Here is a 26598-nt window from a genome sequence, read left to right as displayed (position 1 = left end):
AGGAAGGGACAAAGTTGGAGGGGACCACAATGAATTGTGGTTGCAACTTCTCCTCGGAAGTAGTAAAATTACTCCGGAAGTGGAAACTACCTACTAATTGCATTCATGTAAGTTTGTATACATAGCTGTTAAAATGGGTTGTTCTAATTCTGAACTTCTTAGGCTACCAATCAAAAGGCTCAGGCCACAGGGATGTCCTAAGATTCCTCCCCACCCCCCACCGGATTTCCTTTTTCTCGCCAGCTCTTAGTGGGTTTTCAATTTTCATCTTTTAATCCTACTCTCTCCTGATTTTGGAGTTATCCTGTTGTGGATGATCTGAGCCCTAAACCCTTTTACATTATTTCTTTCCAACATATTTGAAAACAATTTTATGCATGTTTTTCAGTATGAAGCATGTGTGTCATAGACTGTGGCATGCAAGTTGCAGGCTATAATGCTTCCATTAAAAGTAAGAAATCCTGTAACCAGCTTGATTATTATTGATGCCTGCCTTTTTTTAAATTTAAATTTTTTAAAAAAAGCTTTTACAAATATTTACCTCCCCTCCCCCACCCGAACCCAAACCCCCCAATCTCCCCCCACCCTACTTCCTAGAACAAATACAGGGTATAAATCTTTAACAAGCATTTACTAAAATAAACTTCATTTGAGCTTTAACTCCTCTTTTGTTAGGCTAACTCTAAACAGATTATATTGTTCCTCGCTTTTTCAGTCATAAACTATCTGGAATTTCTTAATCCCATATTTATTTTGAATATAGTCAATCCATCTTCTCCACTCCAGTTTATATTTCTCATCTGAGTGGTCCTTAAGATATGCTGATATTTTAGCCATCTCTGCTAAGTTTGTTACTTTTAATGTCCATTCTTGAATAGCAGGCAAATCTTCCTTCTTCCAGTATTGCGCCACCAGCAGTCTTGCTGCCATTATTAAGTACAAAATCAAATTAGTCTCTATAACAGTACAATCAGTAGTTATACCTAAAAGGAATAACTGAGGGGTAAACTTTATCCTCTTTTTAAGAATATTTTGCATAATTCACCATATTTTTATCCAAAATGCTTTAACCTTTTTACAAGTCCACCATATATGGTAATATGTAGCATCAACACAATCACATCTCCAGCATTTAGGTTGTAAATTCGGATACATGCAAGCCAGTTTTTTAGGGTCTAAATGATTGATGCCTATCTTTTGATGCCTTTGATTACTTAAGAGACCATCAGATGGCAGCAGCTACTTGCTTTTGACTGTCGTCTGAAGTTAATCATAGTTAATAAATACTTCCAAGGGACATCCATATGGATTATAAGGTGAAATTAAAAAAACGGCAGACAGCAACAAGCCATAATATTGGTTGTACAGTGCCCAGAGTTGCTTTTGGTGAGAGGGTGACTACTGTATATAAACTTGATCAATGAATTAATAAATATTGCTAGAAAATTACTTAGGTTGTCCTGTGAATTCATCAGAGGCAGAGCTTGATGAAAGAATGTTTTGATCCTTAAATGAACAAGTAGCTCTGCTTAGTGATAGCAATTTATCTGCATGATATTTCTCCCCAAAAGATCAAGGAGACACCAATATTTTTATTACCTGGAAATGCTTCCAGGATTCTATGGTGTTGGTTTTTTAAAAAAAAATCTTTTAAATTTAACCATGCTCCTGACCATAGCTACATTTCTACTTAGCTGCATGGAAATTTCCATTTCCACAGCTGCAACTTAGTATTGTGTGTATTTCAAAATGCATCCCCACCTGTCCGATGGGGGGGGGGACTCTAAAAACATGATGTGCACAAATAAATGGAGTGTGCGATCCAGGATACGTTTTCCTACTGCGGTTCTACAGTAGCAAGGAAGGCACTCTGCACAAATGCTGGGACACTCTTCTTCTCCACGGATGACATCATCAGTTCCACGTTGAACTGGCGGCGGGCGACTGCCGAGCATTCCGCCTGCAATTTTACAACTCCCTAACTTGTGAGACTAAAAGGCCAGGGAATTCGGGGGGATTTACTTCGGAGAACTTTCGTGGTGACGCCAAAGCTTTTTTTTCCCCTGGGGGCGGAATGAATGAATGAATAAATAAATAAATAAATAAATAAATAAATAAATAAATAAATAAGCCCTCCCCCAGCTTCACTTAGCGCGTCTCCTTTAAGGGCAAGCAGCAGCCAGCTTCCCCGAGAGCTTGTGTGTCTTCTGCGTGTGTGGATTTAATGCCGGCCCGGCTGAGGGAAATTCACTTCCAGGTCGAGGGTGACAGCTAAGCTGGGGGGGCCCCGGCTCGCTTCTCCACGGTGGTCGGGGCCCGCCCCACAATAGCACAAACAGGAGGCGAGGAGGACGCGGCTGAGGGGGTCTCTGGCGCAGAAATGGTGAGTGGGTGGAAGGGGGGTGGTTGCAGCGGCTGCCAGAAAGGGGCAGAGAAAGAAAGGGTAGAAAGAGCCACATGGGGTGGGGAGGGGAGAGAGAGAGAGAAATGGAAAAGCCCCGGAGGGAGTACCCCTCTTTTAGTTTGGGACTTTGGAGCCTGGCGTACCTGCTTCCTATTTTATCGTCCCCCGTCCCCCGATCTGTCACTAATGCGGATCTTGCCTTATTGGTTCTCCAGCAAACGGGCGAAGAAGATGTGTCTGGGTGTTGGGGACAGGGATTGTGCTGAGCTTCACTCGGCCTAATAGGGTAAACAAATGGGGGGTAGTGGTGTGGTGGTGTGCTACCTGACCCCTCCCTGCCCGATGCCCTTAAATACGGATCTAGTGGAATGAGAATAGTGGTAGAAATGTGTGATTGTGGCTTTTAGAAGCGGTTGGAATGTGCAGCAGCTATTGGATTCCATTATGGCAAAGTGTACATCTACCTATATAATCCCAAAATTCTGGATGGTGGCTGAAAAGGCAGCAAACACATCCCACTATGTCATCTAGTGGTAATTTGGATTTTTGCAACCCAGATACCATACCCTAAGTAAGATGTATTCATACTCCATGGGGGGGGGGGGACGACCTATTCTTGAGCTCTGCTGATGTGATTGGGCCAGCAGACAGCTCCCTTCCATTACTACATAATTCTATTTACAAATGCTAATGGGAATTGGAATCGGAATTTCTCATAGTCTTGTGTTGAAACTGTAGGGAAGAGACATCCATTTTTTTTTCATTGTGACTATGAGAACAGCTTATTAAATTATAAGGAGTAGTATTCTAGATTGTTTATAACATTTAGTTAGGTAGGATGGCTAGTTTTTGAAAGGTGTGGCAGAAATGGATACAGTATAGTTTTAGGTAATAGAAATCCCTATGCAGTAAGAAAATAATTGTCAGCCTTACTTATGTGTATATGAGAGAGATGGACATATAGAAAATCCAAGGTTTGCCACTATAGGGAAACCCTTTGTGTGAAACTCATATAAATCAGTAAGTTGCATATAATATAACCTACTAGTTAATTTCAATTTTATTAGATATAAGAAATAGGAAAAAACTATACAATATTTGATGAGATATCTCTTTTTCTGTAACTCCTAAGCTGTCGTCCTTTATGGTTCGGTTTGGCCAGGTTCGGATGATTTTTCAGTCTAATCCACCCATTATATATCTGGTGTTTGATGTGAATGGTAGGGATAGGCTTTGAGCACACAAGCTGAGATAGGCTTTGAGCAAACAAGCTGAGCATTCATAAAGTACAGCAAAATGCCAGCATTTAATTTAAGAATGTCTTATAAGCTTTTACACATCTGGCATACCCCTGAAAAACAACAATGAACAATAGAAATCTGAATGTAGTTTTGGTGTGAGAAAACAAGAATGTTCAGCACACATGTCTTAGTATAAAAGATGGATGGGTTTTTTTTGCTGTATATTTACCTGTAGAATAGTTCTTCCAGTGTGGTTTTTAGTGTTTAAAAAAGCTGAAGTATTATGGCATTATGGAATACAAGTGATTTTATTCACATGGCCAATAAATATCAAATTGATTCTGGAATAACCTTATCTAAAAAAAGAGAGTACCCATTGTGTTCCAGGACAAATATATTGATTATCTGCTGAGGTTTATAACCTTAAAAAGTTGTACATAATTGCTTTCCTAAATACTTAAAAATACACTCTGCAGTATGTAATAAAGAGGCTTACAATCTTAACAATAGACATAGGAAAGAAAAAATGTATTTAAAAAGACATAGGAGTAATTAATGTTAAAGTTAAAATCTCAGCAAATTAAGAGAAGGCTAAAAGAAGAGGTATCTGAGGAGTTTCTCGAAAAATACAAAACCTTATTCAAGAGTTTGACGGCAATGAACTTAGTAGCTAAAATGATACAAAAGTCTTTAGACAGGGTTAAGAGAAGATCCATGCATTTTATTATCTAATATATTGGAGATTCTGAAAGGAATAGAAAGCGTAGTGTGAAAGAAAGGGTTGAAATAGAGAAATGAACACATAAAAACAACCATTTGGATTTATGTATAGATATCAGCCCAATATACATCTTTTTTAGTCAACCTTTGGTACAGAGGCCAACCAGTTAACAACGGAAGGTGGAGACATACATCTCTCCCATTGGATATATCTCTTACAACTGGATTTGGAATCATGTTCCCACCAATCTAGAAGTAACACAACTCTTCAAGATTAATAGTACTTAATCAACTTGTTCTTCATGAACTAATTAAATCCCATTTTAAGTTAGTAGCCATCACTTGTATCAATAATATAATTATCTGTTATGTGATTTTATTTTTACTTATCCATTTTGTTTGTTCTAAATCTCCTGCAGTCAATATTAATGAATGAATCCTGGTCCTGGTTTTGAGACACAAAGAACATTTTCTCTTGCCCACCTTTTACATGCTCTGTCTATAAAAATATACGATTAGTTGCTGTCCGTTGATATTGCATAGCAAATAGTGAGGCAAACATTTCCCATTTCCCATTTCCAAAGATTTGTTCTCCGAACTTTTGTGAAAGTACACTTATCATTCCAAGACAGCTTTTCCTGCCTGGTTCTATTCAGTTGGGTAGAAGAACAAGGTTGAGTGTAATTCCAGCATATCTAGTAGATGCCAGAGGGAAGGAAGAAGTTTTTAAACTTTGTCTTAGACCAAGAAGGTCTCTTTAGTGCTTTATAGGAATGTAAATTTGTTCTGTGCTTTACATTTTCTACATGAAATTCCACTATAGGACAAGCACTAAATGTCTGATTTTTCCATTTAAATTTTCTGAAAAAGGAATATTCCTAGTTCATTTCCAAGCTATATGTTAGAAATGGACTGAGAATACCTTTTCACACAGACAATGATTAATGGCCTAGTTTTTGTTGGATTTTTGAAGTAGAAAACAGTCTTATGAGTAAATAATGAGTAAGACCGTTATTAAGGGAGTGAAACTTTTTTCTCTTGATTCACTCTGATAATAACTTTTAATCCATCTTGTTGGCTTTATTTATATTTTATCTAGGAAAAATAGTAATAGTGGGGGTTCTACCAACACATACGTTACTGCTGCATAGCTGTTTGGTCTATATGTACAGTCTCCAGATTGCAAGCTGTTTTAATGCCATCTGTGTGCTTCACAATGGTAGTAGCAATAAAACTGATAATTCAAAGTAAGCCATTACTGTACAATTAGCAGGATAGTAATCAGAACTGCATCCTTCCCTTTTCCATATTTTATTCTCTAGTTTCTGCATAATAGTATTTTCTGAAAGAATGATTAGTCTTAAGTCTTAAGAATTAGATGTGTCAAATTCAATTATATGTGTACAAGTGAAATAATAAACTGGGTGTTGCATATGCAGTTCTTTAAGTATGCTTTTTGCGAAGCCAGGATGCATTTTATTTTAGCTCATTTGAGTTTTAAGATAAGCTTGCATGAGGCAAAATCTTATCTAAATTTCAAGCTGAAATAAAAGAGAAATACTACTCTTGAGCCATACTGGTACATGGGTTTGGAATTCAATTCTTTAGTTAAAAAATAATTGGTACAGCTATTTTTAATTTTTTCTGTGGGAGTGTACAGCTTGCTTGCTTTTGTCTGCATTGGGTATGAGTCACAATATTTGTGTTACCCTGTAAGCTACTGAAAGCTAAATTATTGAAAATGACAGACTTGTATGTATATATAGGAAGAAAACAAAGGGGAAATACCTGGATAATTTGAATAAGAAGCATCTGTGTTTTAGTTCATGAATACCTGATTATTATAAATTATGAACTGTACACATTTTGCTATAACAATATGAACCAGTGCAGAAGAGACAAGGATAACCCAAAACAGTTATTGTTCAGTTTCCTTTATGTCCATTCTAACATGTTTCTTCAGCATGAGGAATCAAATTTTAGGACTTTGCCCAAGTCCACAATCTGACACTAAAATCAACTTCCTACTGTGTAATACAAGAAATACAGACTTGAAAAATGACCTGTTAAATCCACCTTAAAAACATAAGAGTAGTCATGCTGTTCAGCCAGTTTTGTTGAACATATTACTTGGGCTTGATGATTCAGGATTTTCCTTAATAAGAAAAAGGTACATTTGCATTACTTTGTATGCTTAAACATCATTTTAGATGCCATTCTTAAAGTAATGGTCAGTGTTGTTAAAATTAGCTAGACATTGTTTATTCATTTGTTGATTCTCTAATGTTTTGTATGATACAATAATACCTACATTAATTAGCCATAAGTTAGCTTACCTACTTGGAAAAATTGAAATTTCATGAGCTTTTCTCCCTCTAGATATCAAGCATTTTTGTGTCTGTATGTGTATTACAACGTGAATCTCTTTGTGGATGACGGGTGAGGATATAGGAAATAAATTACCTAATACAGAGAAACTACAATTGTTGGGGAACAAAACTGGATTTGAATGGTGTAACACAGGGGTGCATTTAGCCATTGAGTCTGGAATCCTGCCAGTGTGGTTTATTTAACATATCACGATGTATAACATCAAAGTTTAGTATCATGAGCGAACCAAGCCAATAATTAAATTACTTCAGTATTTTTTTAATTAGCTGATGCAGGTCATTGTTTGCAATAGTGGCGAATATCTGTAGGTTCATTCTCCGAGCTTGTGGGTTGTTTCCGAACGTTTCATTACCAGGCTAGGTAACATCTTCAGCAGAGTTTAGGGTCACAAGTTCCCGTCATAAGACCCATCACAAGACCCTCACTGGTGACTCACCTGACCCATCACAAGACCAACTACAAGACCCTCACTTGACACACCCACACTCATCACTGAGAGCCATCCCAAGACCCCGACATGAGGGGACCCTCATCTGACATGACCTCACAAGGCCTACTGACCACACAAAGCCCTTATAAACAGAAGAAGACTCACACTGGTAGCCCCTAAATTGGGTTGGTTAGGAACCCAACCCATAAGCTCAGAGAAAGAACTTTCACCATCACAGGTCGTTGTCTGCTGTGCTTCCTTAGGGTTCTTTTTCTTTAAAATGTATTTGGAATAGACAGTCTTTAAACAAAAAGTAGTCCTTTGTAAAATAGGATACATGTATGCAAACATTCATGCTCATCAATGTTGTGCTAAGTCTAGTTTCTCCTCTTGTTGCATATGCATCAGGTGAAATGCTACAGGTAGGACTGGGTTGCCCGACCCGGTAGTAAAAAAAATGCTACCGTTGGGGCAAACTTGTAATTCTGACAATCAGCTGTGTGATAATCAGCTGTGCCACACAATTTAGATTCACTAGAAAGCAGGAAATCCTGCTTCCTAACTGATCTAAATCGTGTGGCACAGCTGTTTCCACCCCCACCCGCTGTTCTACTTACCTTTGCAGACTCAGAAAAGACTTCTTAATTCTCCTTTTTCAGCTGTGCACATGTGCTCAAAGCTCGCATGCGTGCATGAAGCGAACCGGTAGCCAAGCCAAGCGGTAGCAGACCTCAGAGCATTTCACCCCTGATATGTATACTTTGAGATCCAAAACAAAAAGTAAACCGGTAGATACTATATCAATTTTGAGTACAGGTATGTTCAGATTTTGGCACTTGTTTGACCCCGCAACATAGAGATCAGAGTAAGTGATACCATGTTTGTAGTCAGAAAAATTCTTTCTTACTCTCTTCCCTTTTAGTTCTATAATTTGAAAATAAATTACCGTTAAGTCAATGATTTGTAATTACATGATTTCAGACAACTACATACTTATGCAATAGGACACTTATTACAGTACAGATTCTCACCACTGGCACAAAACAGCCTCTGGTACCAACTTCCACCTTCTAAGTTTTATTTTTAGTGGTGATGAGAATTGCAAAGTGCAGTTCTCCTTGCTTTCTTGTCAGTTAAACAGTAATCGATGCTGCCTTTTTGAATTTCAAATGTTAGACATTGGACTTCTTTCTGCAGGAAGAGGCTTCACCATACTCTCTGCTTGACATCTGCTTAAACTACCTAACCTCTGACCTTGAGAAGTTTTGTACAGAAAGGCACGATGGGACATTATGTTTGCAAGAGCCTGGAATATTTCCACAAGAAGTGGCTGACCGATTGCTGCGGACAATGGCATTCCACGGTAAAATAAACCATCCAGATCTGATAATTGGGGACTCCATTCAAGCAGAAAGTGACTCATCTTAGTTATTTAAACAAGGGGTTGAATTTCCCTGCATTTGATTATGAACTCCCACTTGATTTGGCATGGCTATTTTTAGCTGAAATGATGCAAAATTGATGACGTTAAGAATTAAATGTTACTCTGAACCAAGCAAATAGAACAGAATCAGAACATTCTCTTTCATTAACCATTCTAAATTACTGTACAGCATTTAATGGTATTTGAGGCATGGCAGCTTTTGTGCAGTTGGAGAATGGAAGCGATACAATAAAAAACCCTTGTATAGAAGTGCTCCGGCAATAGTACCAGCCAGAAGAGGAAAGGATAAGATGGTATTATAGCTGTCCAATGAAATCAGTTTGTTAAAATCAACTTAGAAGGTACCCCGCCCTCAAAAAAAGCTGGGGATGGGAAGGAGAAAGAGTATGTTTGAGAATAAGGAGTGCAATTGATTCCTATTTTCTCCTTTTCGAACTTGCTTTCTCCTTGTAATCTGGGCCTGAAGTGGAAATTCCCTGAGTTGTGATAGCTCGCTTGTTTTTCCATTTTAAAACAGTATATATAATCTGTCTGGTGCTCTTCTTTCCCTTTAGGACTGCTTAATGATGCAACAGTGGGGATTTTTCGAGGCAATCAGATGCGTTTGAAAAGAGCCTGTATCCGTAAAGCAAAAATTTCTGCGGTAGCTTTTTGGAAAGCATTCTGCCACCACAAGCTGGTGGAGCTTGATGCTACTGGTGTGAACGCAGACATCACAATCACAGATATCATCAGTGGACTTGGCAGCAATAAATGGATTCAGCAAAACCTGCAATGCCTTGTGCTGAACTCATTAACTCTTTCCCTGGAAGATCCCTATGAAAGGTGCTTCAGTCAGCTGACTGGCCTTCGTGCGTTGAGCATCACCAATGTTCTGTTTTACAATGAAGATCTTGCTGACGTGGCTTCGCTTCCAAGACTAGAAAGCCTGGATATCTCCAACACCTCCGTCACCGACATAACCGCCATCCTCACCTGTAAGGATCGCCTCAAATCGCTTACCATGCACCACCTGAAATGCTTGAAAATGACAACCACTCAGATTTTGGATGTAATACGAGAGTTAAAATTCCTGAATCACCTTGATATTTCAGATGATAAGCAGTTCACATCTGATATTGCACTTCGTTTGTTAGAACAGAAAGACATCTTGCCTAATCTGGTATCTTTGGACATCTCGGGGAGGAAGCATGTCACTGATGAAGCTGTGGAAACATTTGTAAAACAACGGCCGTTAATGCAGTTTGTTGGGCTGCTTGCTACTGATGCTGGCTATTCATTATTTCTCACAGGAGAAGGGAATTTGAAGGTAGGCACCTGTTTATTACAGTAGTTATTGCAGATCTGAATTATTTAATGAAATCAATCAAACCTTGGTTACTGATGAATGGGCCAACTGATGATTTGGGGTAAGAGAGGACATGGGGGGTGTACCAAGATAATGGCAATTGTAGATACTTATTGATACTTCAAAAACCACTCTCTTAACTCTAATAATATTCCCCTCCAAACTAATAATTTTATGGGGTGCTTTTTTTTTAACAATAGCAAAATCACACAACTACAACTACAACATTAGCAGAAGAAAATTCAGTAGTGGCTGTCCAGTGATCCATTACATATATTGTAATAATTCAAAAAAACTAAACATAGAACACACACACACACACACACACACACACAAGAATAGAAACAAGTAAAAAAGGTGATGTGTATAATCATTTTTATTAAATCTAGTTCATATGGAAATGTATTGCTTCCCCTTCTCACTTTTTGAGCATCAGGGCTTTTCAAAATAGATAACAGATTCATATTCTTGAATCCAATACTTAATACTAGGGGGAGAAAGTTATTTCTTAGTAGAATTAAAAGTCCTTCATTAAATGACAAATTATATATTTTAAGGATGTACAACCACTGTTTGTGGCTATTTTGGTTAGCAATCATTTGCAAATATGCCCGTAATAAACAGTAGTAAAAATAAATTTTCCAAACGGTGTGTGCTCTCATGACCAAACTTCTGTATCTGACAACAAATCATGTGTATATAAGTACTGTTGTGGACTGTCGGCCATGGGTCCCTTCAGCAACTGAATCAGAGGAGGAGGAGGTGTGGTAATCAGGGTCAGCATCAAGGTAAACTGAGAGCTCCGAGGGGGGACAGGGAATGGAGCTGGCAGAGAGAGGGGGGGCGGAGCCTGGGCCGTCAGTCAGCCCTCGGAGAGTCAACAAGGAAGGTCTGGAGGTAGCTAATAAGGAAGAGGAGGAACAGCTGGGTCCAGTGCCTGACCTGCAGATGTGCAGAAGGCAGAGGAGAGGAGAGCAGTGGAAATCCGTGGGCCAATCCTTGAGGAGAAAGAACCACCGCTGCCAGCAAAGCCCCACCCTAGCTCTGGGGATAAAAGGCAGGGGGCGGAGATGAATAGATGTGGTTCATCTCCTGGCCGGCCGAACTTGTTAGCCTGCAGTGAGAGAGAAACCTTTTGCCAGGGCTGCTGGCGCTCCTAATAAAGGAATCTTTTGAGTTAACTTCAGAGGATTTGTCATGTTTGGGGAGCTGGGTCAGAACAAGTACATAATATGGATGTGTATAAGAAAAGTTTATTTGAATGAGACAGTGATTCAACTAGTGATCTTTGCAACATTTCTATCTATCTATCTATCTATCTATCTATCTATCTATCTATCTATCTATCTATCTATCTATCTATTTATCTATCTATCTATCTATCTATCTTATGCTATGATTTAAACCAAAACAAGTGTATGGCTGGACAACAACATGTGTTCGAGACATAACACTAAGATAATTATTTACTAGCTATATGGACCCAGTGAGCCTTTTGGATAGCTTATGATGAAAGAAAAGTAAGGAAAAAGGAAGAGAATCTTAGGATTCTTAAAGGCTGGACCGCTATGAAAACAATAATTTAGTTTGATAAGTTAATTTAAAATGAAAATGAAAGCTAGCATTAAATACATACCTAATTCTGGTACCAGTTTAGAAAAGACAAAAGATCTAGATTTTAAGAAATAAAACCTACTTAAAATATAAGATATAATTTAACAATTTAATTTAATTTTCCCCTTCGGGGAAAAGGGCAGCATATAAATGTAATCAATCAATCAATCAATCAACAAAATTAATTTTCAGAAAACATTACTTCATGTCTGTTAGATTTAAAAAAATGGTTTAAAAGTGCAGGGTTTTTTTTGTGGGGCATTAAAAATAAGGTTTTTTTAAAATAACAGTCCTTAGTATTGTTTAAAAAAAGTTGCTATAAAACAATTGGAAAAATGGAAAGGATTGTAGGAATTTCATTTTTAAGAATTCTGACTGTAAAACTTTATTATTGTGTGGAATATCTACTGCTTAGAGAATATTGGAGTTTCCTAAACATTAGGTGTCTTAGGGAAGATTCAGAAAAATGGTTTGGCTCCAGAGATAATGTCCCATGATCACCCTTGCATAATCACAGCTTGTGAGTAGGTGATCCAAAAATCATGTTTATCTTTTTTTTTCTATTCTTCCATCTGTTACTTGCGCTTTCCTTTAGTGTATATAATAAATCACTTGACTCTTAAATCCCCAATATCGCAAGAGTGACAATAAGTTCACTTCATTTTTTGTGTGGTTAGTTTGTTGCTCTGTTGTTGTTCTCGTCATTTCCAATGTGCAGAACAATGAGATGCAGATGGTGCTGCATTTCTCTTTGCAAAGGACAGAGACATTCCTGCCAGCCAAACAATAGGGCTGATCTGTGAAACAGCAGTTCTCTAGTGGGGAATTGGTTGGGCGTGGTGATGGGAATTGTATTTTAGAGACAGGCTATGCACTGCAGTTCAGTAACTATTCATGGCTGAGTTCTGTTGCTCTAAATGATAATGTAATTTGTTTGGTGATGGCTTGGCATTTTGCATATATATCAAGCTATAATATTGCATGTGTAGATATGTACATGTAGGTATGTGGCTTAATATTTATACAAAAAAATGGTACAATTCTGGTTACTGAAATAAATTATGTCAAACAATTAACTGCACAAACCAGATCACAGTGTTCTCTCCCGTTAGTTCTTTAATATTTTCGATATATGACACTGTACAGGTAGTCCTTGACTTACAACAGTTCATTTAGTGACTGTTCAAAGTTACAAGGGCACTGGAAAAAGTCACTTATGACCATTTTTCACATTTACAACCGTAGCAGCATCCCCATGGTCACATGATCAAAATTCAGAGGCTTGGCAAGCGACTCATATTTATGATGGTTGCAGTGTCCTGGGATCATGTGATTACCTTTCACGATCTTTGGATAAGCAAATTGAATGGGGAACGATAGTAACCTAACAACTGTGTTACTAACTTAACAACTCCATTAACAACTGTGGCAAGAAAGATCATAAAATGGGGCAAAACTCACTTAACAAATGTCTCGCTTAGCAACAGAAATGTTGGGCTCAATTATGGTCATAAGTCAAGGACTACCTGTATATGTTTAGTGTCCTAGAAATGTATATTGCTACTGCTACAAATTTATATCAAGGAGTTCCTCCTTGTGGGTCAATAAGCTTATGTTTCAGTTGCATTTTTATTAGTATCAAAGAAGAGCAAAGTAAGCTTATATAAAGACACCTGGAGACAATTTATTAGTCAAATACAATTAACTAAGAAGAAAAAGCTTGGAATTTGTTTACCATATTTAAATTTCAACCTGGATAGAAAGCAGTTACCTATTCAATATAAATTGCTTATACAGTAATGCCAGTCTTAGTGTTGTTGAATCTTTTAAAAATCTTTTAAAATAATTTAGACTTGTGTTTCAGCACTTTCACAGTTCTTTTTAAACAATGCCTATGTGGGCTAGGTTAACACAACAAACTATATTACATCTGGTTTGCAAATCAGAATTGCTGAATTCACACATGTTAAGCTAATTGCAGACAAATGCAATGTGTGAACCAGGTCTCATATGAGATCATTCCTAAATGTAGCAGATAGGCCAACTCTGCACATCTGTGCAGAAATAAACTCCACTGACCTAAGTAAGACCTTTGATGTACATACGTTGTACATCATGTATGCTGTAATTGTATGTAGATCTGTTTCTATATGTATATATCAAAATATACATATACAGAAATGTATATTTCTTTATTGAAATATGTACTTACCACTTCTTAGAAAAGTGATTTATTATAGAATTTAAGCATCAGTTAAATAACCTTTAAAACTCTGAAACAGGTTAACTTTGAGGATGCTTCATCTGATATAAAAGTACTAATCATTTTGGGATATCCAGTGAATCTATTGTTTGGCAATAAAAAATAAAATAAAAAGAGAAAATAAAACACAAAAAATATATAAACACTGAATATTGCTTGAAAATATTTGATTATAGTTGAAAATAGTTCAAAGTTTAATTATTTATGAATAGTATCAGAGGAGAATATCTGAAATACCTAATATATTTTGGAAAAATTCTGTCAGCTTGGCTCGGTTGTGTTTTAAACACTAAAACAAACTTTTTATGTTGTGATCCCATGTTCTTTAAACATCTCAGTTCAGCATATATAGGCTTATCCCCAACACCACTTATATATAAGAATAATTCAGAAAAAGTAAGTTAAATGTATAGAATTTCTCAGCAACATAACTTCCATTCTTTTCTCTTGTGGTGAAATAAAAATAGAACATTTGAAAATATTTTTGTTACCTGCATTTTTTTTTCCTAATTGCAAACTGATACATCATGTATTCTATATTTTCAAGGTTTCTGGAGAAGCAAATGAAACTCAGATTTCGGAAGCTCTGCGGCGTTACAGCGAGCGGGCATTTTTTGTGAGAGAGGCACTGTTTCATCTGTTTAGCCTTACGCACTTTATGGAAAATACCAAACCAGAAATTCTGAAGGTAAAACTATTTAAACAGATGGGGCATAAATGGATGGGGCATCTCTCTAATGGAATCACAAAATGTGATTTAAGAAAACAGATCTTGCACTGGCAGGTTTGGAGCAGTGAGAGAAAAGAGAAGCAACAATTCAGAAGCTGTGGTCGTCATGTTTACATAGATTATGCTAAATTTAGCATAGAAGAAGCAGGAGGCGTTACCCGCATCCACAAAACACTGTAGAGCACATATCTGTATTTGTGGAGTAGGGATCTTATTCGTTCAGTAATTATCAAATGCAGAGGTGGGTTGCTCCCGGTTTAGCCCAGTTCAGCTGAACTGGTAGTGGCGGTGGCGGGAGGCTCCACCCACCCACTCAGATGCTTCTGTGCATGTGCAGAAGCTTTGCACGTGAGTAGGAGCGAACCGGTAGTAAACCGGTTAGCAACCCACCACTGATCAAATGAAATGATATCCAATTAAATTGATTATCTTTCCATGTTGTGAAGTGGCCAAACGGTGAATAGAATTAGGGCCTGTCATTATGGGTTAGAACAACACAGCAGCAAAAGTAGCAAGGTAAGAAGTGAGCGTTTTCCTGTAGACATGAAAGGAAAATGTAGGAGAAAGAGCTTTCCCTTCAAAAAAAATGGGAGTGAGCTGCTCAGTATTTTGATCCCTCCTCCAATCACTTTAATTGCTAAAAAAAAATCAAGAAAATTGACAAAGTCAATATTATTTATATCGTAAAGTAAATAGCAGTATACGCAGCTTCAGAAGGGTTTTGGTTTTTGCACAACTTTGTGTGAGACTGTTCAAAAGTTGTATTTCATACATTTGCCCTAGGCCAGATATCTAGGTCCCTTTTTCTACACACTATTCAATACTAGCTGGTAACTCGGCGTTGTCCTGGTATTTATTTATAGGGGGAAAATGTCTGGACCAAATGTAATTTCTAATGTTGGATTTTCCCTTACCAGAGGGAGCCCCCTTGTGGAGTACTGTGAAGCTGTTACAATGGCAACTCCACTGCGCTGTACAGTCGAAGTCATTTTACGTCAGTACAGTAGAAGTCATTTTAAGGCACAACAGGCTGTATCTTAACAGAACAATCCCCCCAGAGGTGTTTGGGGTGTGTTACCCCCACAGTATTTTTTTTCCAAAGAGTAAGTCATCTGTGTACCAAGTTTGGTTGAAATTGCTTGAGATGTTTCAGACTTATGCTGGAACACACACAAACACAGCCATTTATATATAGAGAGAAATTAAAATGGAAGGAAACAACATGGAGGAAAGCAAAGGGCCAGGACTTTTGACATGTTGCCTCTAGTCATGAAAAAAAAAGTTGGCTAGTTCCCTACCTGGAAATGATCAAGGTAGATCTGTGAATTGGAGTGTAAAATATCTGCCAGCTAGTTTAAAGAACTTTAGAAATACTAAGCTAATTATGGTTTGGATATGGTTGCTGTTGTCATTGTAAATGATAAGCCAGCTCACAATTTCCTCTCTTGAATGTTCCTTCCAGCTTGTAGTTGTTGGTATGAGAAATCATCCTCTGAATTTGCCTGTGCAATTAGCAGCAAGTGCCTGTGTGTTTAACCTGACAAAACAAGATTTAGCTGCAGGCATGCCAGTTAGGCTCCTAGCAGATGTTACCCACTTACTCCTTAAAGCCATGGAGCATTTCCCCAACCACCAACAAGTAAGCCTTTCCATTTTTATTTTTATTTTGCATTTCAAATACAAAACCACTGTACTGATTTTTTTTTTAATCCTGTGAGATGAATTTTTAAAATGGGTGCACCAAGTGCCTCGTATGTACTGTTGATTTTGATTATGGGTGGATAGATGTTAAAATGGTTTTTAAAATGCTTGTATTTTATAACAGGAATGAAAGTGATTATTGTCTTTTTAGAAAAAAATGCAGCTAAGCAGCTTCAGTGGAATACATTATGAATATAGCCAATATTGATTCATGACTGATGGAAACGATAAAGAAGAATAGTGATAGCTCAGGGTTGAAAGGAGGGGTTCTTGGTTTCTCTCTGGGCTTGATTAGTTTCTTGCAGATGTTTCATTACCCAAACTAACTTAATGAGTGATGATGTTACCTAGTGTGGATAATGAAACGTCTGCAAGAAAATATGCAAGCTCAGAGGCCAGCAAGGACCGCCTCTTGACTGATGGATTTGCTGTTCTACTGTGGACATTGCATGTATCATAAAAGAGAAGCATTTTAAAAATTAGCATTCAATGGAGATTTACTCTAATTGTTGTGAAGTATGCACCACCCCAGAAGTAGACAACTTTTTGACTTGGAATCTCACTTCACATTTTTAGAGGGGAGGGTACAGGACAATAAACATAGGGAAGGCTTTAATTTCCCAACAGATTTTTAATAGGAAGATAGATAGGCATTTTAATGGGGTTTTTTTTTAAAAAAAAACCTCTGTGTTTAAATTTACATAGGGCTACCATTAGTTTTCATTTATGTCCTGTGTCCTGTCCCAAAATGGCATGAGGCTGGCCTGCCAATTTTTGATAATTCTGGTCATCGAAGGCTTTAAAAAGTAGAACTTCCACCTACATCTTGTACATTCCTTTCTGTCGTAATGCTTAACTATCCCCTATTCCGCTGGATTCACATATTCTCTCTTTATTCTTCATCATGCAAATTAATAAGTCATAAACCTCTCTTTAATATTAACCACTGTTAACTTTCATCAAAACCCTAAACTTTGGCCAACCCTATGTACCATGGTTTGTAGAAATAAAAGAGCTATTAAGGTATCCTTCCAACTACCCTTTGTCCAGAGTCAAATGAGGTGGCAAGTTGTAGGCAATCAAAATTAGAAATTGGAATTGTCAAGATCATTCTTATGGTGATTACTTAGAAGAGACTGCAGTAGCTGCAGATAGATTAAGTTCAGTGTATCTTACATAAAGAACCTAGATTGGGCTCAATTTTAAAATTCTAAAATAAATTCAATGTAGCCTATAAAGGAAATCTAATATTCACTTTTCCTTCTGTTAAACATATTTTAATGCTTTGTTTCTTGAAACACACTTTTACCCTATATCTTATTTGTAGATATCACAATATATGTTGCTTCAGATGGATATTTATAAGCATCCTAAATGCTGGTGTAGAAAATACAAATAAGAGATTCATATTTATGAATACATATGCACATTTTTATCCTTTTTGTTCAGTTTTATTTCAAAATAATGATGTTCATAAATGATAATATCAACTCATTAGACGAAATGGCAAATTATCAATATGTTGCATGATTCATTTGGGAGAAATAAAATCCTGTACTGGATATGAAATATTTTTGCTCTGTTTTTTACAGCTGCAAAAGAACTGTCTTTTATCATTGTGCAGCGATAGGATACTTCAGGATGTCCCATTTAACAGGTTAGTTTTTTATTTTTCAAATTATGAAGACAAGGGAAAGGAATTTTAAGATTGCTGTCTAAATGCAGTTGATCGCTCTATCTCACTACTGAATAATTTTAAATAATTATCCTTATTCATAGCTAATGGATAGAAGGATTTTCTGTCTATCTGTTCATACAACCACCCATCCACCTATTTATCTGAAATTCCAAAATTTTTCTAAGAATATATTAAGACAGAAAGTGGTAATTTATTCATTTATCATTTTTAAATGTTGCATATTCAAGCAACTCAAGATGTTAACCCTAGTCCTAATAACAGGTAAATAAATAGACTTGGAAACCAGAAGGGACTGCATATGTTGTCTAATAGTTATAGACATTGAATAACCTCTTGGCTGTGCTCCGGTGACTGCAGTTTGCTATTGCTTGGACCTAATATAATTTCTTTCATAGACTATGCTCATAGCCTGTGCATGAGTGCATGTTGTGTTGCAGGATAGGGAAAGTTCATTCTGGAACCACCAGCCACTGGTGAATTGGCATCTATAGCAGTCTCTGCCCAGTACTAAAATCTAGATCTTGAAAATAAAAAATGGACAGACAGAAAGATATATTACTAGCCCAAAGTGGCCAATCATTCTTAAACCCTTTCAAGAAGTAGAAATTGTTTTGCTCTCTTTAAATAGCTAATGCCAGCTGAAGGTTTTATTATAGTTGTGTTGTACATTGCTATATTCCTTTGGGCTGAAATGTGGTAGCTCGAGTTTTCATTTGTCCATTCTCAAGATTTGTTAATTTTCTGCCTATGTTTTTTCCCCAGGTTTGAAGCAGCTAAACTTGTCATGCAATGGCTATGTAATCATGAAGATCAAAACATGCAGAGGATGGCAGTGGCTATTATTTCCATTCTTGCTGCAAAGGTGTGAGATTTTGGTGCTTTGCTATTTTAGCCTTAATTTCCAAGCCTTACCAACAGCCATCTGACATTTCTCTGTGTTTGTTTTCTCTATTTGTTTGTTTGTTTGTTACTTAAAGCTTTCAACAGAACAAACAGCTCAGCTTGGGGCAGAGCTCTTCATTGTCAGGGTAAGCAATTAGCACGATTTGAAATTACTGAAGTGCTAATATTGACTGAGTTGACATAATAAAAGAATGTGGTTGTTTTGATTTGATTTGAGATGGGATGCTGCACAAACTGTTATAAATTCTTTATACAGCTTATAAATTCTATAAATAAATAAACCCAGCCACTGTGCCTTTCAAATCATGTTTTGCCTCAATAATGTGAGAACTCAGTTTCTGTCTGTAATAGTGTTAAGTGGAAATGCTCAATGTTCCTCTTCTTGAAGGGTTTTTTTTTTTTTAAAAAATCTGGTTACTTTGGCATACACAACAATTGTGCCCCCCTTCCCCCAAATATTAAAGCATTAATGTGCCCTGTTACTGCTTCAAAATCAAGAGAGGAAAGAAATCTATTTGATTTTATTTGCTTTTTTTGATCACATGCTCTTTCCCAGCCATCCTAAGTACTGTAGTGCATCACAGGTGTATATCATTCATGTACTTCATATGCAAAGCATTTAATGATGTTTCGGGGGGGGGGAATTAAACTCACTGTGATAATAGAATGGATAAAAAGTTGTTCTTTGTTATCTTAGCAAGTTAGCAACGGTCCTTTTTGTTGGAGATTTTTATTTTATTCATTTTAAATAAATAATCAGAGCTCTCTGGACAAATTGCAATAAAAGACACTTTAGCGATGTTGCTCATTGTACTATATGTGAATGCAACACACCTTGCCTAATTATGTATAACGTTGAGAGTGATTTAATTTTAGGACAAAAGAAAATATATGCTTGAGAAGAGTGCTTTCTGCAGTCTAATTTTTAAATGTTTCCACTTCTTTCTCCCTCATTTGCTTTTTGAACCATATAGCCTGGACAATTTGACATGAAATTGTCCCGTTATACATTTAATAAATAAATAAATAAAAACTGGAGAGTTTTTCTCCATATCTTTTTGTCCAGTGTTTTGCTGACATTGTCCTTTGAGCACACAGGATTTTGATACCCGCTGAAAGTCTGGTTGGGAGAAAAGTAACATTGGGAGAAATCTTATGGCAATATATAATGTATATGGAAGAGAAATGAGCACCCCTGCACCTTTACTTGAAAAATGAAAGGAAAGGAACCTTTCATTTTTTATGCCAATGTTTTTCAAACCTGACTCTCGGAATTCCCCAGCATGGGTTACAGTCCACGTGATTTTCATTTGCCAAGTTTTAAGAACACTATTTTTAGACTATGACAGAAGTGGGTTTAAAGAAATTTTCTCATTGTGACTCTTATGCCATTAAATGTCTGAGATTTGAAAAGAGTGACTTAACAATATCAATTGCTTTATTCCTTCCTCCCCCCACCCCAGCAACTTCTTCAAATTGTGAAGCAGAAAACAAATCAGAACGTAGTGGACACTACACTTAAGTTTACACTGAGTGCACTTTGGAATCTCACTGATGAGTCTCCAACCACGTGTCGGCACTTTATTGAAAATCAAGGGCTGGAACTCTTCATGAAAGTTTTGGAGGTGGGAGCTAAAAGTTATATGCCAACATCTGTATAGCTATTATTGTATCTGTTTACTTCAGTTTCCTTATGGAGACAATGAACTTTGTCATTTTGAAGTCATGCTGTATATTTGTGATAGGCTTCTTATTTTCACAAGCAGCAGTCCTCAAACCAATTACAGGTGGTACCTGACATATGACCACAACTGAGCCCAAAATTTCTGTTGCCAAGCGAGACAGTTGTTAAGTGAATTTTGTCCCATTTTACGACCTTTCTTGGCACAATTGTTCAGTGAATCGCTGCAGTTGTTATATTAGGAACAGGGTTGTCAAGCGAATCCAGCTTTTCAGAAGGTTGCAAAAGATGTTCACATGACTCCAGAACATGCAACTGTCATAAATATGAATCAGTTGCCAAGCATCTGAATTTTGATCATGTGACCATGGGATGCTGCAATAGTCATAAGAGTGAAAAAGGGTCATTAGCAGTGGTGGGTTGCAGGTGGTACGCCCTGGTACAGGCATACCGGAGCATGCCTGGAGCACCGGGTACCGTTCCGGTATGGTGCTCCGGAGGACCCGCCCACACTCCTTACCGGTCTTTAAAGCCTTTGGCGCTTCCGCGCACACGCATGGCGCATACAGCGCCTGTATGACACTGGAGCATCGTGGAGTCATCGCTGGACAGTACAACGCACACGCACCCTGCACGCATGTGCGCATGCACTGTACGCATCCATTTGGACGATGCTGAGCCCGTTCCAATGGAACGGAATCCGGAATCCACCACTGGTCATTAGTCACTTCTTTCATTGCTGTTGTAACTTCGAATGGTCACTAAATGAACTGTTGTAAGTTGAGAACTACCTTTAACTAAGATTGTCCATAGAAATCTTGACTCTTCTCTCATCTCAACTCACAAAACAATGTGTCCTGCCTCTTGTTTAAAGAATTAAAAAGTCCTTTCGTATACCTCCTCTGACTCAGTCCTCCTGCTTTGGATAGCAGTAACTGAAAGTTGATGCTGTACTACCAACATAATTATTTAATTTTGTAGACTTCTCTGGGAATGTAATCTGCTTGTTATCCAATATTAGCAAATATTATCACTTACTAATGGTTGTCTATTCTTTTAATTTACAGTCTTTTCCTTCAGAGTCTTCTATCCAGCAGAAAGTTCTTGGTCTTTTGGTAAGATGAAAAGAATAGTATTTTTTAAACCTGGATGTTGGCAATGTTTGTTTTTCCTATTATGTTCTTTTGTGCTCTAACATTCTTCACTACTGTACCTGGAATACATTGTTTTTAATTCTAATCTATTAACTTTGGGTCCAGTCAGACCAACCCTGTTCCTTCACAATCTCTATTTATTTCAGTTTAAGGGTTAGCATTAGAACACAACTCTGTTGACTCAATCAATAGATTAATCTAGACTAGCATCCTATTTCCATCAGTATCCGGGCAGCTTCGAGGACAGTCTTCTCCAACCCATTGTCCTCAAAATGCAATACAGTAGATTGGAATTCAATCTGCATGCCCAGTCTAATGACTCATACATTGAGAAAACTGTTCTACAAAGTAGGAAAGAAAGTTAAAAGCCATGTCCGCAGTAGTAGTTTTTAAAAAACATCTGGAAAAGCAGCTTAATTAGTTATGACCGTTTGTTCTAAAATTTCTTCCTCTCTCTCTCTCTCTTTTTATTTTACTTAGAACAATATTGCAGAGGTTAAAGAACTCCATTCTGAGCTAATGTGGGAAGATTTCATAGACCATATCAGCAAGTTGTTGCACAGTGTTGAGGTGGAAGTCAGTTACTTTGCAGCTGGAATTATTGCTCATTTAATATCCCGAGGAGAACAAGCTTGGACATTAAGTCGCAACCAGAGAGCCTCACTCCTTGATGAACTGGTATAGAATGTGACTGAAAAATATTTTCTCCTTTTCTCTGAGTTACTTTGTAAACCTTTACAGTAACAGTTCTTTCTTTGTTTTATAGCATTCTGCCATTTTGAATTGGCCTACACCAGAATGTGAAATGGTGGCATACAGGTAACTACAGTTTTGGCATAAATTCTTCAAAAAATATTAATACAAGTTTGTATTAATAGTTTGCTGCATATAAGACTATTTTTTCCAGAAGTATGCATAGTTTGCCTCTCGTGACAAAATCACATTTCTGATTTTCCAAGATACAATTGAAAGATATTTTAGGTTATAACCCTGCATACCTATTAATAAATAAATCCATTGAATTCAGGGTTGACTCAGCCTTCCATCCTTCCGAGGTGGGTAAAATGAGGACCCAGATTGTTGGGGGCAATATGCTGACTCTCTGTAAACCGCTTAGAGAGGGCTGAAAGCCCTATGAAGCGGTATATAAGTCTACTGCTATTGCTATTGCTATATTCTTAGTATACATGTATTGGATTGCTTTGTTGATCTGCCATATTCTAATGCGTTCAGTGGACTTAACGTTGATTTACCCTTCAGTTTAAATCTGCTGAAGCAAGTAGTACTGCTGCTAAGAAAGAAATCTGAAGCAATTTTCAAATTAAAACTGATGCAAAAGATATATTTTCATGCATGTTTAGAATTAGTCTACTTGACTCCAGTGCTAAAACAGGTTGAAGCCTTCAGATGGGGGCAGATTTTGTATGAATAAATAAGTAGCTAATATATGATCGGAGCGCCATTTCTGGGTGATGTGCTTCTATTGTCTAATTATCACTTTTTATCCAAACCTGTCCCAATTATGAAAAATTTAGATGACTTTTATCTTCTTCCCCACACATTCTAGGAGACAGAAAATCTGTAGGGCTTGCCGAGTGTCATGGTTTCCTGTTAGGAATTGCTTATATTCCACTAATGAAGAGCTGTATCTTACCAGTTCTAGGAAGAAAGCAATGACAAATCACTTCTGATAATGATGCAACATAGCAGCATGGACCTGACCATGTAGTATCCCGGAATCAAGAGTGATTTGAAAGAACCAAAAAATGTATGTGTGTGTGTGTAAATACCATACTCACAAAATGATGGACTTTTCCTTTTTCTCTTCATGAATAGGTCATTCAACCCTTTTTTCCCCTTGCTCGGTTGCTTCATGACTCCTGGGGTGCAGCTCTGGGCTGTATGGGCTATGCAACATGTTTGCAGCAAAAATCGTATGTATTTATTGACAAAAAACAAGCTTTCTTTATATTAAGCAGTTCTTTCAACATAAGAGTAATTAGTAGACACCAGATAATTCTTGTGATATCTAGCAAAACAGATTTGAAATAATTTGGGGGGGAATGGAAATCATTACATAGTCATTCTGTCACAGTTAAAAGGCAAGCTATGTGAGCAGGTGAATTGTAAATGTTTTTGATTTTAGCAGCTGATGATGCAGTGGGTAGCATTTTGAACTTGCAAACAATCTAGCTTGGTGTTTGTTCAACTGATAAGTCAGTCTATGTCTAATAAATGTAACAAGACACTTGCTATCCTCTTCCTCTTGATTAAAGTGTTCTTCATCCATTTATGAGTAAACAGAAACCACAATCGATATAAAATTTGATTGCCCCCAATGTCAATCTATATCCTGTCTCCATTGCCTTTTTTAAACTGCCTTTCTAAATGATGCTATGATGCATATGCAATGCATGATAGGTAAAATAATTGTCTGAGCTTCTTGTTTTGCTCTTTGTTGGATTTATTCCTTCAATTACATGAAAATATGTAACAGGGAATATCCTTTAAAACAAACTCAAGACCCATAGGCCCAGATCAGGCCCGCGAACTGCTTAAATCTCGCCATCTTGGAAATAGCAAAGGACTGGTCCGTGATGCCTCTGGCAGCCAAAATGGGGCAAGGGGCTGGACAGCCTCCTGTAGTACCTGCCAGCCAAAACAGGGCACAAGCTGTTTTGGCTGGCAGGGTGGTACAGGACGCCAGCCAGGCCAAAAATGGGGCATGGGGGGTTGCGCGTGCCCCTCCCGCATGCCCCATTTTTGCCGGCAGGGTGTTGCAGGAGGCGTCCATCCCGTCTCCCCCCCACCCCCCACCTGGCCCATGGAGAACTGCAATACTGATCCAGCCCTTGAAGAAATCCAGTTTGACACCCCTGCTTTAAAGTCCTGGGGTGGTAGAAATACTTATGTATACATACCATGTAATCTTATGTCCATCATTTCTTCAAGAAGCAAATAGTATAGCAGAGAACTGAGGATGCCTTCTGACAATTGCACTTCACAAAATAATTTTGCTAAATCTATAGGCAGCTTAACAAGAATTTAAATATGTAAAAGTTATATGTGAAACTTGGTGGAAACAGACAGTGAAATTCTGGACACTTGACTTTATTGAATCTTTCTCTTTTTGTCATTTCAGCTGCCAGGTACTGCAGTATGTTAATTGAAGAAGGTGGATTGCATCATTTGTTTAACATCAAAGAAAACAGCCAGACTGATGCAGATGTTCAGCGAATTGCTGTCTCTATCTTAGATAGTTTAGAAAAACATATTTTGCGACATGGACGGCCACCTCCTTATTGAAAAAACAAATTGAAAATAAGCCAAATTGAATGAAAATATGTAACAGGGAATAGGCGTGCAAATTATCCTCTCATAATCCCTTACTGAAATGTCCCTGATTGGAATAATGTTGATAAAAGTGGTCACCATTAATTTTTTGTCAGCTGGTATGGAAGCAGGGGTGGTACATGTTATCTTTAACAGACTTCGGCATTAAGGGATTGTCAAGAGGATTTGGGAAAAAGTCCTAACTGGTAATATCTACTGGTATCACCTCTGGTTGTGGAAAAGTAGAAATTGTGCCATTCAAATGGACATTCAAAATTAAACCTGTAGACTGTGTGAGTTCATCAGAAAATTGTTTCTGCTTGCTTCATCCCTTCAAAATAGTTGTGTTTCAATAGAACTATCCACTGATTCAGTATTTGAAAAAAAACTGTTTGTGCTTGTAATGTCAGCACTATACAGCTCAAAACACTGTCATATATTCACACATTAGAACCCAACAGGTTATGAGTAAGGTGACCAGGGATGTTTGCTCTTCTGTGGACCCTTTAAACTCATGGATTCTTCAGTTCCTAGTAGTATTTCATATAAGCTCTTTAGCAGAAACATCTGAGTTTCAAACCACAGGGTGTCTTTTTTTCCCTCTTCAGTAATATATTTTATAGGGTGGCTCAGTGGCTAAGAGACTGAGTTTGTCGATCAGAAAGGTCAGCAGTTCGGCGGTTCGAATCCCTAGCACTGCGTAACAGAGTGAGCTCCCATTACTTGCCCCAGTTTCTTTCAACCTAGCAGTTCGAAAGCATGTAAAAATGCAAGTAGAAAAATAGGAACCACCTTTGGTGAGAAGGTAACAGCGTTCCGTGCGCCCTTGGTGTTTAGTCATGACGGCCACATGACCACGGAGATGTCTTCAGACAGCTCTGGCTCTTCGGCTTTGAAATGAAAATGAGCACCACTCCTTAGAGTCGGGAATGACTAGCACATATGTGCGAGGGGAACCTTTACCTTTAATATACATTAATGAAAATATCTATGGAGGAAGAAATGTCGGAAGGGAAAGATTGAATTATAATTTTTTTAAAAAGAATATATTATGTTGCTACACTTGTAACTAAGTGTAAATTTGAAAAAAAAAAGTAAACTAAAATTTTCTACCAAAAGAATTGCTGGGGGAAATTTGCTCAATGGTATTATACATCTAATCACCTTATTTATGACAGACTGTTAATAGCTTTGTTCTTTCTCATAAATACCTTGTCAGTATTTGTGCTGTGAGCTTTATGTGGAAGGCAATGCCATACAAAATCTCACCCAACATTTTATGTAAAGTCTGGTGTAAATTACATTCTTGTGTGGTATATTAAAAATTTTTTACATAAAACATTCCATGTTTAAAAACTCAATAATGCAGATGTGTTGATGCTTAATGGAATAAGATGAAAATAGCAACACAAAGTCCACTCTAAAATAGATGTCAACAAACCATGGTTTGGCTGAGGCTTACTTCCAAAGAAGTGCACTATAATGTGCTTCTCCTAATAGAGGTGTGAGGAAGTTGTACGATTGCTAACACTATATCATTGT

The 26598-nt window shown here is 37.5% G+C and overlaps 1 protein-coding gene across 2 annotated transcripts; it reads left to right on the top strand.

Annotated features, from left to right (window-relative positions):
• Window positions 1-14: 14 nt before the first annotated feature.
• Window positions 15-26598, top strand: LOC106546056 (protein zyg-11 homolog B). 2 transcript variants are annotated; one of them, XM_087719649.1, is made up of 14 exons: window positions 15-107; window positions 8384-8549; window positions 9185-9939; window positions 14403-14543; window positions 16048-16224; window positions 17879-17943; window positions 18748-18847; window positions 18963-19013; window positions 20352-20513; window positions 21637-21684; window positions 22204-22401; window positions 22490-22542; window positions 23560-23657; window positions 24866-26598. In XM_087719649.1, exons 1-14 carry the CDS (start codon window positions 30-32, stop codon window positions 25027-25029), a joined length of 2256 nt encoding a protein of 751 aa, XP_087575775.1. In that variant the 5' UTR covers window positions 15-29; the 3' UTR covers window positions 25030-26598. The 2 variants fall into 2 exon arrangements, with proteins under 2 accessions (XP_087575775.1, XP_087575776.1); XM_087719650.1 differs by lacking the exon at window positions 15-107 and adding an exon at window positions 7867-8002.

This window comes from Thamnophis sirtalis, unplaced genomic scaffold (genome assembly GCF_051295495.1).
Source record: "Thamnophis sirtalis isolate CommonGarterSnake01/CBP01778 unplaced genomic scaffold, rThaSir2_p1.2 scaffold_7, whole genome shotgun sequence".
Classification (NCBI taxonomy): Eukaryota; Metazoa; Chordata; class Lepidosauria; order Squamata; family Natricidae; genus Thamnophis; species Thamnophis sirtalis.
The sequence above is the reverse complement of the archived record's forward strand: the minus strand, read 5'-3'. Positions and strand labels throughout refer to the sequence as shown.